Genomic DNA, 13,887 nt, shown 5'->3' on the forward strand with positions numbered 1-13,887 from the left:
AGGATGGTCTCGATCTCCTGACCTCGTGATCCGCCCGTCTCGGCCTCCCAAAGTGCTGGGATTACAGGCTTGAGCCACCGCGCCCGGCCTAGAAACCATCATTCTAAGCAAACTATCCCAAGGACAGAAAACCAAACACCGCATGTTCTAACTCATAGGTGGGAATTGAACAATGAGAACACTTGGACACAGGATGGGGAACATCACACATCAGGGCCTGTCATGGGGTAGGGGGAGGGGGGAAGGATAGCATTAGGCAATATACCTAATGTAAATGATGAGTTAATGGGTGCAGCACACCAACATGGCACATGTACACAAATGTAACAAACCTGCACATTGTGCACATGTACCCTAGAACTTAACGTATAATAATAATAATAATAAAGTGGCTGAAAACTTAAGTTGTTTTTGGGATAGATGGAAGACAGAAGTAGCCTATAACTCACTGGGTACTCCGATAAGGTGACTCTTCCTCATTTGGGGAAAGTTTATACTTTCTAAGACACTATTTAGCATATTTTCAGAAAAGTTTTGTACAAAGTTGTCAAGTCTAGGAAAGGCTGCCCAAGACAATACACTAGTTTTTTTTTTTGAGACAGAATCTCACTGTCACCCAGGCTGGAGTGCAGTGGCACAATCTCAGCTCACTGCAACTTCTGCCTCTTGGGTTCAATTAATTCTCCTGCCTCTGCGTCCCGAGTAGCTGGGACTGCAGGTGTGTGCCACCATGCCCGGCTAATTTTTGTATTTTTTGTAGAGACGGGGTTTCACAAAGTTGGCCAAGCTCGTATCGAACTCCTGGCCTCAAGTGATCTGCCCAACTTGGCCTCCCAAAGTGCTGGGATTACAGGAGTGAGCCACCACGTATGGCTCCAAGAGAATACACCAGTTTGAAAAGAAGATTTGATGTTTCACTGTCAGTGGACCAGAAACATCTACTAAAACACGAACCCTCAAATCTGGGGAATCCAAGTTTTCAGGGCTTTCCTCAAATCACTACAAATATGTTTGCTCAGCATTCATACATTTGGTATATTTGGGGTTGCTTAATAGTTTGGATAAAGAAACAGTGTAAGATAACCAAAGTTTAGAGTGTAAGAATGTATATACTAAAAAAGATTTTGAAAAACTGGAACTTAAAAATTAGAAAAAAGATTAGAATTTGAATTAAGATTAGAATTTGAATTCTAACCACTTTTTAAATTCACAAGTACTATTAAAAAATTCGGAAATAAAATATTAGAATAGGGATTATCAACACTGTAGTGGGAAAGGAAATAGTATTCAAAGGATAGTTTAGCATTCCATTGTGCAACGAACAATGACTCAAATACTGCAGCATTGATTCCATTTTGGGTTTCAGCAAAACCTCTTACCCGGAGCCCATGGAAGCGAGGATTACTGTAGAAAAGCTTCATCTGCTCAGACGGAAGTGGTCCTAGCACCTTCTGAATAGTAAAAAGTTGGTCAATTTCACTTTCTCCAGGAAATAAAGGTTGTCCATCGCTAAGCTCCCCAAGAATACAGCCCACCGACCACATGTCTACGGACTTTCCATAGGGAGCGCTGAAAAATAAAGGAAGAGATAATTTTGGCAACTGAAAAAATACAATGTTTTGATAATTTCCAAATTATTGTGAACAAATTTATAATGTGCAGCACACTTGTATATTTATGAAATTAGAAAGTTCCATGTGAAAAGAAGACTGAAAAGTAAATCATCAGAACACAAGTGAATAAATCTATGCTAATAAAGCCATCAACTTAATAACAATTTAGTTAGTATACACTAATTTGAAATTTATTCACATAAATAGATATAAATATATATCTTAAATGTAAACGGCTTAATAAACCCTAATACAGTATACATATCTGGCAAGTAACACCTCACTTGGGGAATGAAATGCTTCCAAATAATTGCATTTTCTAAGACAAATAATTATCCTTTAGCTCTCTAAATGTCAAAAAGATACATCTTATCCATTTTATCAGTTCAGTCTATTAAAATTTACTATGTACTGACATGTGTTTCCTTAACACCGAATATTATTTAACCTCCCATTACTCAGCATCACAGTTTCTGATGACTAAGATTGTGCTAAGGTCTACTGTATTATTTATTTGAATATAATATATGTAGCTTATGTATACAGAGCTTTATGGTAGCTATTTCCCTCAAAACATTTTCCAGTTTACTTAGGGGTTTATAGCTTTCTTCTAGGGTGTGAGTTTACCAGAGGGCTTTAGGAGTGTTGCCGTTATTAATAAATGGAGGTTGTAGATGAAAATCCAGGTATCCTCAAAACAACTTTATATCTATCTCTCAGTATCTAGAGTGTTAAATTTATAGCAAATTAAGAAACCACACACACATACACGCACGTGCATGCTCACACACATTTCCAACATAAATACTCCAAGCTTTAAGAAGGGAAAGCCAAAAGAAAATATCTGAAAAACAATATGGAATGGAATTTTGGAATGGTAAAATGATACAGTAGTGAAACAAAACTTTTAAATCAAAGGACTGTTAACATTATACAGAACAAATTTCTAGGATAACAAATCATTGCAATAATAAGTCAGTATTTCATGTATCTCATTTCCTTCCCATATCAACCTAAGAACCACACAAGGAAACTTCATTTAGATCTTTTTGGTAAGTTTGTTGGGCAGGGCAAGATACTGATCTTTCTTTCGTTATCTGTTTGAGAGAGAGAAAATTTGTTCCATAGTGCTAGATGGAGAAACTTACGGAAAATTTCCACATACTCACTACAAGCTATTTTTCTTCTGTCATCTGATTTGAATAATTTATGCAGCTGGAATGATACTGAATGTCAAGGACAAAGCCTTGAGAATGTATAAAATTTAAATTCTTAATGTATAACCAAATATCTGATTTCAAAGGGATTTTTACAAATATGGTTCTTCAACTAGTACTTGACAATCACTTAATTAGCAATATTTATTTTAGCACTAATTTAGTTACATTGTCCCCATACTTTTAGCAGCTACCACACATCTCTAAACATAACTCCAGTTTTTCTGTAAGTATTATTAAGCAGCAAATACTCTCTGAAGATTCACAATAAAGGCTTCCTCAAAATAAACTTTTTGGGGCCATGTTACAGACAACACCATATTATAACAAGCCCTTCTCCTACACTTGAGTCCTCAGATGCGGTTCTAAGAATGATCTACTTCATACTCGTTTCTCCATTGGTAAAGTGTCCAGTAAATTCAATTCTCCCAAAAGAAAATGGACTATGCATCCCAATGAGTCCAAAAGGTACACGGAAGAAATATGGACAATCACAAAATCAATCCTGATTCTAAGATTAAAAATTAGCATTAAAAACTCTAAACTCTGCCCACACAATGGAAGAGATAATAAAGTGAGTAAGCATCTTTGTTTTTCAGGATAAAGCAAGCTTTTGATTAAAAAAAAAAAAGTAAAGCTTTCAAAAACTAATGTCAATGATTCTTACAGGCTTTATGTCAGCAATGAATCAAGAATTACTACTAGATGGCTGGTAGACACTGGAAAATAAGTAGTTAATATCAAAATAAACCCTGAGTAAGTTAAACATATAGTCATCATGCTATTCAGAAAAAAAGATCCCGAAACTTATATTGCTATTACATAAAAAACATTTTTAAAAATTAAATTCCTCATGTCCCCCAGATACACGTATGGCACGCTAAAGTAATAAGACCTATAATTTGTGCACTTGTCATCATTATCACTATATCTAATTTTATTTGTGGAGTATAAATTATGTTTTTGGGTGGTCCCAAAGAAGGAAATACAATCTAGGGAAAATAATCCTACAACTAGGGTAGGTAGAGAATTATTAATGAGAATTACAGGCTCCTTCTTAGGCTTTAAAGTTAAAATGTACTAAAAAGAAAAGAACCTTATTAGAAGACCTTTTTCTGGTACTAACAGATGAATTAAAGAGCACTGAAAGTTAAAGGGTGGGCACAAAGTGGATGAATGTAGAGATGTTAGTGAGAAAATCATCAATGCACTGCTAGTTTGAATAGCCATTTATCATCAAACAGGATTTACACTGTTCAGAACAAAAATGGCAATTGGTTCATTTTTTTTGTTTTGTGTGTGTGTGTGTGTGTGTGTGTGTGTGTGTGTGTGTGTGTGTGTGTGTGTGTGTGATGGAGTTTTGTTCTGATGCCCAGGTTGGAGTGCAGTGGTGGGGTATCAGCTCACTGCGACCTCCACCTCCTGGACTCAAGTGATTCTCCTGCCTTAGCCTCTCGAGTAGATGGGACTACAGGCAGGTATCACCATGCCTGGCTAATTTTTGTATTTTTTTTTGTAGAGATGGGGTTTCACCATGTTGCCCGGGCTGGTCTTGAACTTCTGAGCTCAAGCCATCTGCTGATTTTGGCCTCCCAAAGTGCTGGGATTACAGGCGTGAGCCACTGTGCTCAGTCTGGTTCAATATTTACTCCATGTGCCTGGCAAAGTGGTTGGATGTAAGAGATACTTGATAAGTATTTGATGAATTAATAAATGAACAAATAGATAAGCCAGAATGTCAAACTGTGTGGATAATCACATTCTTTTTTTTTTTTTTGAGACGGAGTCTCACTCTGTTGCCCAGTCTGGAGTGCAGTGGCCGGATCTCAGCTCACTGCAAGCTCCGCCTCCTGGGTTTAAGCCATTCTCCTGCCTCAGCCTCCCGAGTATCTGGGACTACAGGCGCCCGCCACTTCGCCCGGCTGGTTTTTTGTATTTTTTTTAGTAGAGACAGGGTTTCACTGTGTTAGCCAGGATGGTCTCGATCTCCTGACCACGTGATCCACCCGTCTCGGCCTCCCAAAGTGCTGGGATTACAGGCTTGAGCCACCGCGCCCGGCCAATATTCACATTCTTAATGTGGAAGTTTACCAGCAAAGATGGCTGCAATTAATTTCTTCCATTTCCATACATATGCCATTTTATAATATGGCTCTGCCACTTGTCCCATCAAGAGGTAGAATTTATTTCTCCATACCATGGATCAGGGGTTGGTCATGTAACATGCTCTGGTCAATGAGGCAAAAGCCATACAAAAAAAGGCTTGAAAGCTACTGTTGCTTTGGGGCTTACCATCTTATAGCACAGAATTCTCCAACTATCACACTTAGAAACTTGGAATAGCCTACTTGGAGGATAAATTTCCAGGGATCAGAGATGGTCTGACCCAGCTGAGACCCCTAAACTAACCAGCTCCCAGATGACCTACCAGCTGACTAAAACTTCATGAGTGACTCCAAGACAGACGAGCAGAAGAACCACCCAGCTGAACTCAAACTGCTGATTCCCCTATGCCCAGAATTGTGAGCAAACAAAAAAGTGCTTTGTTTCATACCATTAAGTTTTAGGTAGTTTGTTATACTGTAATATGTAACTGACACATTTAATTAACTGAAGTTCTTATTTTCCATAGATGAACTCAAAGCAAATGACAATAGAATCAGCAGATGTGGAAATGTCATTCTATTTTGGGATGGTAACTCACCCAAGTAAGAGCTCTGGGGACCTATACCATCTGGTGGCAACGTACTCTGTGTAATTAGCATTATTGCCTTCTGACAGATTACGAGCAAAACCTGAAAGATAGTAAAGTCCAAAGTTGTAACTTTGAAAAAGAAATAGTAATTCATGTTGGCAAAATATTTCAGTGCTAGTAATACTTTAAACAACATCAAAAGAATGTAATGACTGTTCTTACATGGGCTATTTATTAATAATATCCTTGCTATCTTAAAAAGTTAGTAGAGCGTTCCATGTCAATTGAAAGACATACAATGTATTCACTACAAACCCAGTCTCTTCACTATGCTAAAAACCATGTTTTCGAAGTCATCTCATGCTTTTATAATTATTCAGAGCATACTTTTAAATCAGCTCTCCCAATAAATGCAAACCTTAGGAAAAAAATGAAATAAAGTCCCCACAAAAGCTAGAAATCAAAATCAAAGTCAAACTAACATACTGCTATATGGCACTTACACAGTATTTGCATATGTATTGCTGCTGAGCAGTTCTAGCCCTTACATAAACAGTGATGGAAACAAAGCAGGCCAAAATTACTATCATCTCCTAATGACTGAGCATATTAGGGGTATCTTAGTTACCAATTACAGATTCTACCACTGCTTTTACCCCCACCCTTTGAAAAGGTTTTAGGGCTACTGCATAGCCACAAAATAAGGCAGGAGGATAAGTTAATCATCCATCTAACTCACCAAACACAATATGGGTTCACTGTGAATAGTTATAGAGAATCAGAACATTTAAATTAAGGGTAAAAATTAAGGTGTACGTCAGTTTTGAGACATGGAAAATAGTGTTTCTTAAAATGAAACAGTAAAAAATAAAAACAATCCCAGCATAAAACAAAACCCCTAACTTCAGATAATCAATGTTTCTTCATAAGACACGCTTTGAAGAAATACTTGTATTTTTGAATGGGGTTCTTCAAGTCAGACCAAGGAGTGCGTACTCTGGGAGCGGAAGCAATTAGGAAGTCCTTGCTAGGGATACACAGGACACAGAATACTGCATGTGGTGCTGCCAGGAGGAACTTCCTGACCATTTACAACAGTCTTTTCTCTGAGAAATAATGCCAGACCAGGAGTAATCTTTTCCTACTATTAACCATTCTATAGGCATTCTTTTATCTTTATAACTTGCTTTATATTTTCAGTAACTTAAGTCTCTGCTTTGGGTGGTAATCACATTACGGACAGGAAATCAGAAACAGATGCTGTTCCTGAAAATCGTAAAGCTAAGAAAATGCTAAAAATGCCACAATTAAAATCTTTCAGATCCAGTATTCAATATTTCCTTTTTCCTAAGCACATTCTTTATAAATTTAGGACATAGAAAGACTCTTTTACATACTATTCCTTATCATAAAGTATGACGAAAATTAAGTCCTGTAAAATATTTTTTCTCAGGCAAACAGGTTGATAATATTCAAAATCTTTGAAAATACTGAGTGACAACAGCTACACATGCTTCCAGTTGCTACACTGGACAAAATGGGTCATTCTACAAAGCAAATTTTGACAATGCCTCTATTTCTCGCTTGTGTAATTCATCTCCTGTGCACTAATCTAATCTACTTTTTCCTTCTAAGGAGATGGATTCTTAGTTATATGTGGAGGTTTACATTGTATTTGTGATTATATTTAAATATGTGAAAAAAGACATTTAAAAAATCAAGTGTTTATTTTTCAGCACACAGGTCAGGCAAAACTATTATTTTAAAAAGTGACCCATGACCTAAACAACCCTAACATATAATCTAAACTTTTTTTCTGAATTCTTTTAATTTAAATGTTTAACAGAGCTTAATACAGAGTTATCTACATGGGAGACATAGACAGTTTTCTACTAGGAGAGAGTACAACTAAAAAAATTTCCCTATACATTCAATCAAAAGCTGGAATATTATACATTACTAATCCCATTCATTGAACATTTAGAGGGAACAAATGAAAATGTTCTAAAAATGTCTTTTGCCTTTATAGATATATAACAATTGCATATACAAAATACTCATGTGTATTTATAGAGGAATGTTTTAGTGTTTATGATTAAACTTGGAACAACTATCAATATTAAAAAAAAATTTTTGTGAAGTCATTAGATATTGGGTGTATGGGTGTATTTGCTTTGAATTCTGTTTAAACAAAAACCATGATAAAATTTTAAAAATAGACAATACTGAAGAAAGCAGTACTCCTCCAGCAATCAATTTTTCAACATATGACTCAAAAGAATGTTCCTCTACCAATTTAAGTCAAAACATAACAATTACTTTTAATATTCCTTTAAAAGCTACCTATGTGTTATAATAAATTAATTCTGTAAGTACCAGGACTTAATTTCTTTTTAACTTACCAAAGTCACACAGTTTTAGGACATCATTGTGGCTGATTAAGAGATTTTCTGGTTTTATATCTGGAGTGTCAAGATAAAAAAAAATTAGTAAAAATGTTCTATGTTCTCCTGATTGACACTGTTATCTAGAGTAATTTCAATAGAAAATTGTGGCAGCAAAAAGAAACGTAACACATTTTATGCTGGTACATAAAAGTTTCAATGAATTTCTTTTTCAGAAACATGCAGACCACAACTTCAAAAATAATTTTTTCCTCTTTAAATATTAAAAGGATTAGTTGGATCTCAGAAAGAATTTTAAGAATAATTAAATCTAGGCCAACATATTTCAAAAAACTATTATTACTTCATAAAATACTAATAATACAAATTTTGGGAGATAGAAATATAAAATGTTTACACCCACAAGATACTTTAAAAATACATGAGAATAAGTAGCTAGCATTATATTTACTGGAGAAAAAATACAAGATATGCTTTCTGTTACATTCTTCTACATAATTTCTATATTTACATCTCTTTAGCTTTTCTGTATGGTTCACAATTATCAACGTCTAATGCTGAAGTCATACTGGATGAGTCAAATTAAGATTTCTAATTTTTTCCATGGATGTTATGAAGATGTGGTGGGAGTTACCATTAATTTGCAACCACTGATTCACTATGCACGTAACCAAATCACAGTATCATGATGGAAATGCACCTAACTCAGCTCCTTATTAATATCCCCAAACTACAGTATAGACTGTTACTAGAATCATTACCCTAGACACTAGATGTCCAGTTGACGTGGAGATCTACCCATGCTACCAACAATCTTGATAAGGTAACTGCTATGAGAGTCAAATGCAAGAGAAATATAAACTGTTTCTAGGAATAACAGACGTTGGCATTCTTCATATGACCTTTAAACTATTCTTACAAGTAAGAATTTTTTAAAGTGATATCCTTGTGCATTTGTGTATAGGTAAATTAAAATGTAGCATTCTTTTATCTGCTAATCCAAAGACAAAACGTAGACACTGCAATAATTTTTATAAATATTTAGGGTCACTGTTGTATCAATTTGCATTCCACTACTATAAAACTCTCCAATGCAAGAGAGATTATCAGGAGAAGATAATGGGTGCAGAGTCAAATATGATGCTGAGCAAGTAATTTCCCTTTCATTGTTATAAACCACCCACTTCATGGCAGTAAAGGACAAAACAGTTTATGGGAGTATAATTATGACCTTTATGCGAGGTTGATCATGCCTGCAACTGCAGACAATGGGCGCTTTTCACTAAGGGGTAGGGAAAATTAGGAGGTGAAGATACATACTGGAGATTGTTATAAGAAGGAATGAGACATGAGTGCCAATAGGGGCCAGTGACTTAGGGACCACCTATATAAAGCCTGATTCAGAGTTGTTTCACATTATCTGGTCTACCTGCAGGACCAAGGCTATAGAGATCAACATTTTGCTCTTCTCCTATCCCCAAATAAGTTTCAAAGCTCACATTTGTTGAGTTCTCTTATATCACCAGGCATTTCTACAGTTGGAAGTGGATCTATAATAGTTATACAAATGTAAAGATTTCACTACAATACCCAAATAAATTTGTAATCCAACCTTTTGGTGACAGAAAAGGAGATTTGGAGAGCAAATGATTTCTCATGTCTTGCACTTTTCAAAATATATTTAATTTAAAAGGCAATGCCAATGCTTATGAAAATATTTTTAAAGACATTAACATGTGAAATACTCTTAACTTTACTTGATGTTCTAATATTTTCCATTTTAAAAATCTCATACTCACCTCGATGGACAATATCATTCTTATGGCACCAGTGAATAGCCTTGATTAGCTGATAGATGTAGCTTTTTACTTTCTCAGGTGGAACTCCATTTGGCATTTCTTCCAGCAATTCCAGCATATTCTAAAAATTAAATAGTCATTAATTTCCCAAATTAGGTCGGCCTGTAAATTATGTATTAACAATTTTACAAAGCATCTAGTATAATTCATCCAATACAGAGCATTTTTTTTTTATTGTTTTGCTTTCTATCTACAACTTTTTCATGCTGAATCAGCATTAAAATTGCGGCTTTCTTTTATGAGGAATTCCATTTTTACTATTCCCTAATGCTACTCCAAATAATAACCCTGTATACTTTTCACTCTCCCTAAAGGTTTTCAGGCATTATTTTAGAATAATTAGAAGAGAAAAACAATACAAAGGAGATATATGACGCTGTAATGTATAAAGAGGGGAAAGAGTCCTTTTTAACACAGTGTGCTGTATCTCTGCAACAGAACCTTGTGATAAAAATCAAGCCTTTAAAATATATCTGGAAGATCTGGGAAATATTCTTAGAAGAAAAAAAAGATCTCTAAAATTAAAAATGATCAATACATTTAGTACAAAAATTCAAACAGGCCAGAAAATACTATTGAAATAAAGAGTCACAGACCCCATACAATTCAATATTCAAAAACCTTAATTTGGAGTCAGACACCATTATAAATAAAATTCATGGCCGGGCGCGGTGGCTCAAGCCTGTAATCCCAGCACTTTGGGAGGCCGAGACGGGCGGATCACGAGGTCAGGAGATCGAGACCATCCTGGCTAACACGGTGAAACCCCGTCTCTACTAAAAAATACAAAAAAAACGAGCCGGGCGAGGTGGCGGGCACCTGTGGTCCCAGCTACTCGGGAGGCTGAGGCAGGAGAATGGCGTAAACCCGGGGGGCGGAGCTTGCAGTGAGCTGAGATCCGGCCACTGCACTCCAGCCCGGGCCACAGAGCGAGACTCCGTCTCAAAAAAAAATAAAATAAAATAAAATAAAATTCATGCAAAATTTTTTATTATGTAGAAACTCCACTTAGCCAGTCTCTATTGAATTTCCAGATTAACCATTCTCCTTTCCCACTGTAAAGTACAAGTAAGGCCCATGGTACAATCATAGCTTATTGTTTGTAGGCAACCATCCAGTATAGCAGTTCTCAAAGTGTGACATGTGGATCTGTGGGGTCTCAGACCTTGTGGAGGGCCCATGAAGTCAAAACTATATTCATAATAAGATTGTGATGTTTGCCTTTTTCACTGTGTTGGCATTTACACTAATGGTACAAAGCAACAATGGGTAAACTGCTGGCACCTCAGCATGAATAAAGGCATTGGATTCTTTAATCCAGTTAAATCTTGCGTTTAAAAAAGAAAACAGAAGTTTTAGTTAAGGACATCCTTGATGAAGCAGTACAAAATATTACTTTGACTAAATTTCAATTCTTGACTACATGTCTTTTTTGGAATCTGCATGATAAAATGGCAGACTGCACATAAAGCCCTTCTGCTGCACATGTGCCATCTGTGCAATGGTTGTACTGAGGAAAAGCACTTGGAGGATTGAGATGCAAGCTGAACGAGCTGCTTTTTATGTGGAACGCCATTTTTTACTTGAAAGAATAACTGACATACAAACTTATCTATGTTAACATGCAATATGTTTATTGTTATTTTAAAATGAACTAATATTTTTATATTGCTTGGTCATGACTAATATGAGAAACATTAATAGGTAAGATACATATAAACAAAAAGTTCTTCGGGTTCCCAATAATTTTCAGAGTGTGAAGGGGCCATAAGACCAGTTAGAAAATCACAGCTCTAATTTGGCCTCACAGTTTTGTTCCCACCAGTCAAGTTGTATACCTATAAATAATCAGTTGTATTTACTCTCATGCCTAGTTATAACAGATGCACTTGTTAATTTTAATATAATTAAATACCATATAAACCAATGAAATAATGTTTCTTAAAAAAAGAGTTGCTGTTTATAAGAAAACAAAGTTGAATACTTTAGAAAGGCTTAATAATAAAGGAAAAGCCACTAAACTTATTGCCATCTAATCAAATGTGAGACAACTACAAAACACTGGCAAGGAATGGGTGCTAGTGGGGATAAGCATGTCCACTGAAGGATTCTGCACTGAGATTACTTTGCAGATGTTTTTGTGCATTTGCTTTACCTTAAACATGCATTATGAGTATGATGTATGTAAAAAAGACCAATCAGAACTTCAGAAGAGTGATAGGCAAAAGGACTTGACCCTACCTTTATAGCGTGTTAAATGAATACATACAGTATTTATGTTTCCAATTAAAATAAACATTTTAAGTATGTATGCATCGTTTTTTGATTCTCCATTTGAATTCTCTTTTTCAATTAACAAATTCATAGACGATCCCAAAAGGACAGGTGGAATAGGAAGGCTTTGTAATACAGAAAACAAATTGTATCTCTTGTTTCATATTCTATTCTAAATTCCTCAGTGGCAGAGATATTGTCCTCCAGTATCCAGTCTTCCCTTACTCCGCAGGAACACAATTTTCAAGTGGAGGCCTAGCTGCCCAGAACAAAGAGTATGTTTCTCTTCTGCCTTGCAGCTAATGTGGTCATGCAATTATGTCCTGGCCAATGGGATGTGACAGCTGGAACTCTATCCTGACTTTGAGGACAAGGTCACCTCGGTGTGGTGGAGCAGAGCTCCACTAGTCCTGTACTGCCCTACCTTTGTATTTATATGTGAGGGCGAAAGAAACTTCTATTTTGTTTAAGCCTCTGTAATCCTGGGTCTCTGTTACTAGCCCCTTATCCCTTAGAGAACTTTCTCCTTGCTCTCCTGAGACTCACTGTCTGTCAATTATGACGCACTGTCACTAATGTGGCAGGTGTGACAGTCACGTTCTACCTAAGAACTATAGGGTCGGGGGAAGAATCTCAGGCCTGACTGTCAGAAGACTGGAGTTCTAGTAGCAGTTCAGCCATTTACCAGAAGGGAGATCTCAGACACAAAATTGCCTCTCCCAGTGAGGAAACAGATACACAGAGGTGACTTCTCCATTTGTTGTATTAAATTATTATTAATAATGAACCACCACCATGAGTAGAACAGAAATAAAAAAGATAAACTAAAAGAGATGTCAAAATTTTCTTATTTGGTAGTGAAAACTACAAACTGCATGATTATTTATGACAATGAAAAAATAAAAAGCAGCCAGGCAGGGTGGTGTGCACCGGTAGTCCTAGTGACTCAGGAGGCTGAGGTGAAAGATTTGCTTGAGTGCAGGAGTTTGAGGCTGCAGTGTGCTATAATCATACCTGTGAATAGCCACTACACTCCAGCCTAGGCAACATAATGAGACCCTATCTCTAAAAATTTTTTTAAAAATAAAGACCATCTGGTTTCCCCTGGAATCCTAATATAGCAATCCTTTTTTTTTTTTTAATAGAACTTTTTTTAAAAAACCAACTTTTAGTTTTATTTTGGTATGGAAGGTACCTTAGAGGAATGTATAAATTGACACAGAAAAAGAAACTTAGATTCTGGAAAAGGAACATAAAGCAGTGGTTTAAGACTACAAAGAACCTTCTAGTACCATTCCAGTTTTTCTAGTAACTAAATTATTACATGTACTTTTTTTTATTATTTCAAAAAAACAATTTGTAAAGTCTGAAAGCATTCAAAGCCACATTACTGGTCAGTTACCCTGGCAATACTGCTTTCCATTTGGTTATAACAATGTTGATACTCTGTCAGTTATGGTATAGCAAGCACCTGGGTATAGACATGCAGCAAACATAAACCTCTCCTGCTTCAACCTTCTTTGGACAACAGCATAGGAATTGGCAGGAGCCACCTATTTACTCATCAAGAAAACCTGCTTAAAGGTTTGCCTGGCTCTAGTTTCTTCTACTGTTGTTAAAGTGTTTATCTGTTTAAGTTTTTGATCATAACAACTGCTGTAGGTCAGCTGCTCTCCAAGAAATTTCTCTTCTTCTTTTTCTTTAGAGACAGGGTCTCACTATGTTGCTCAGGTTATTCTCAAACTCCTGAGGCTCAAGCAATCTGCCTGGCTCAGCCTACCAAAGTGCTGGGATTACAGGTGTGAGCCACTGCACGAGGCCCCT

General features: G+C 36.2%; 1 protein-coding gene across 2 annotated transcripts in view; it reads right to left on the reverse strand.

The window, feature by feature from the left end:
* The window catches only part of CDKL5 (cyclin-dependent kinase-like 5), a 228,076-nt gene that overhangs the window by 65,658 nt on the left and 148,531 nt on the right, over positions 1-13,887 (reverse strand). For both annotated transcript variants that reach the window (XM_011940216.1, XM_011940217.1), the window contains 4 exons: positions 9,730-9,850; positions 7,928-7,987; positions 5,535-5,625; positions 1,380-1,569 (listed from right to left, as the gene is read on the reverse strand). In XM_011940216.1, the coding sequence (XP_011795606.1) occupies positions 1,380-1,569; positions 5,535-5,625; positions 7,928-7,987; positions 9,730-9,850 (462 nt within the window). The remainder of the gene's footprint in view (positions 1-1,379; positions 1,570-5,534; positions 5,626-7,927; positions 7,988-9,729; positions 9,851-13,887) is intronic.

This window comes from Colobus angolensis, unplaced genomic scaffold (genome assembly GCF_000951035.1).
Source record: "Colobus angolensis palliatus isolate OR3802 unplaced genomic scaffold, Cang.pa_1.0 Scaffold188, whole genome shotgun sequence".
NCBI lineage: Eukaryota > Metazoa > Chordata > Mammalia > Primates > Cercopithecidae > Colobus > Colobus angolensis.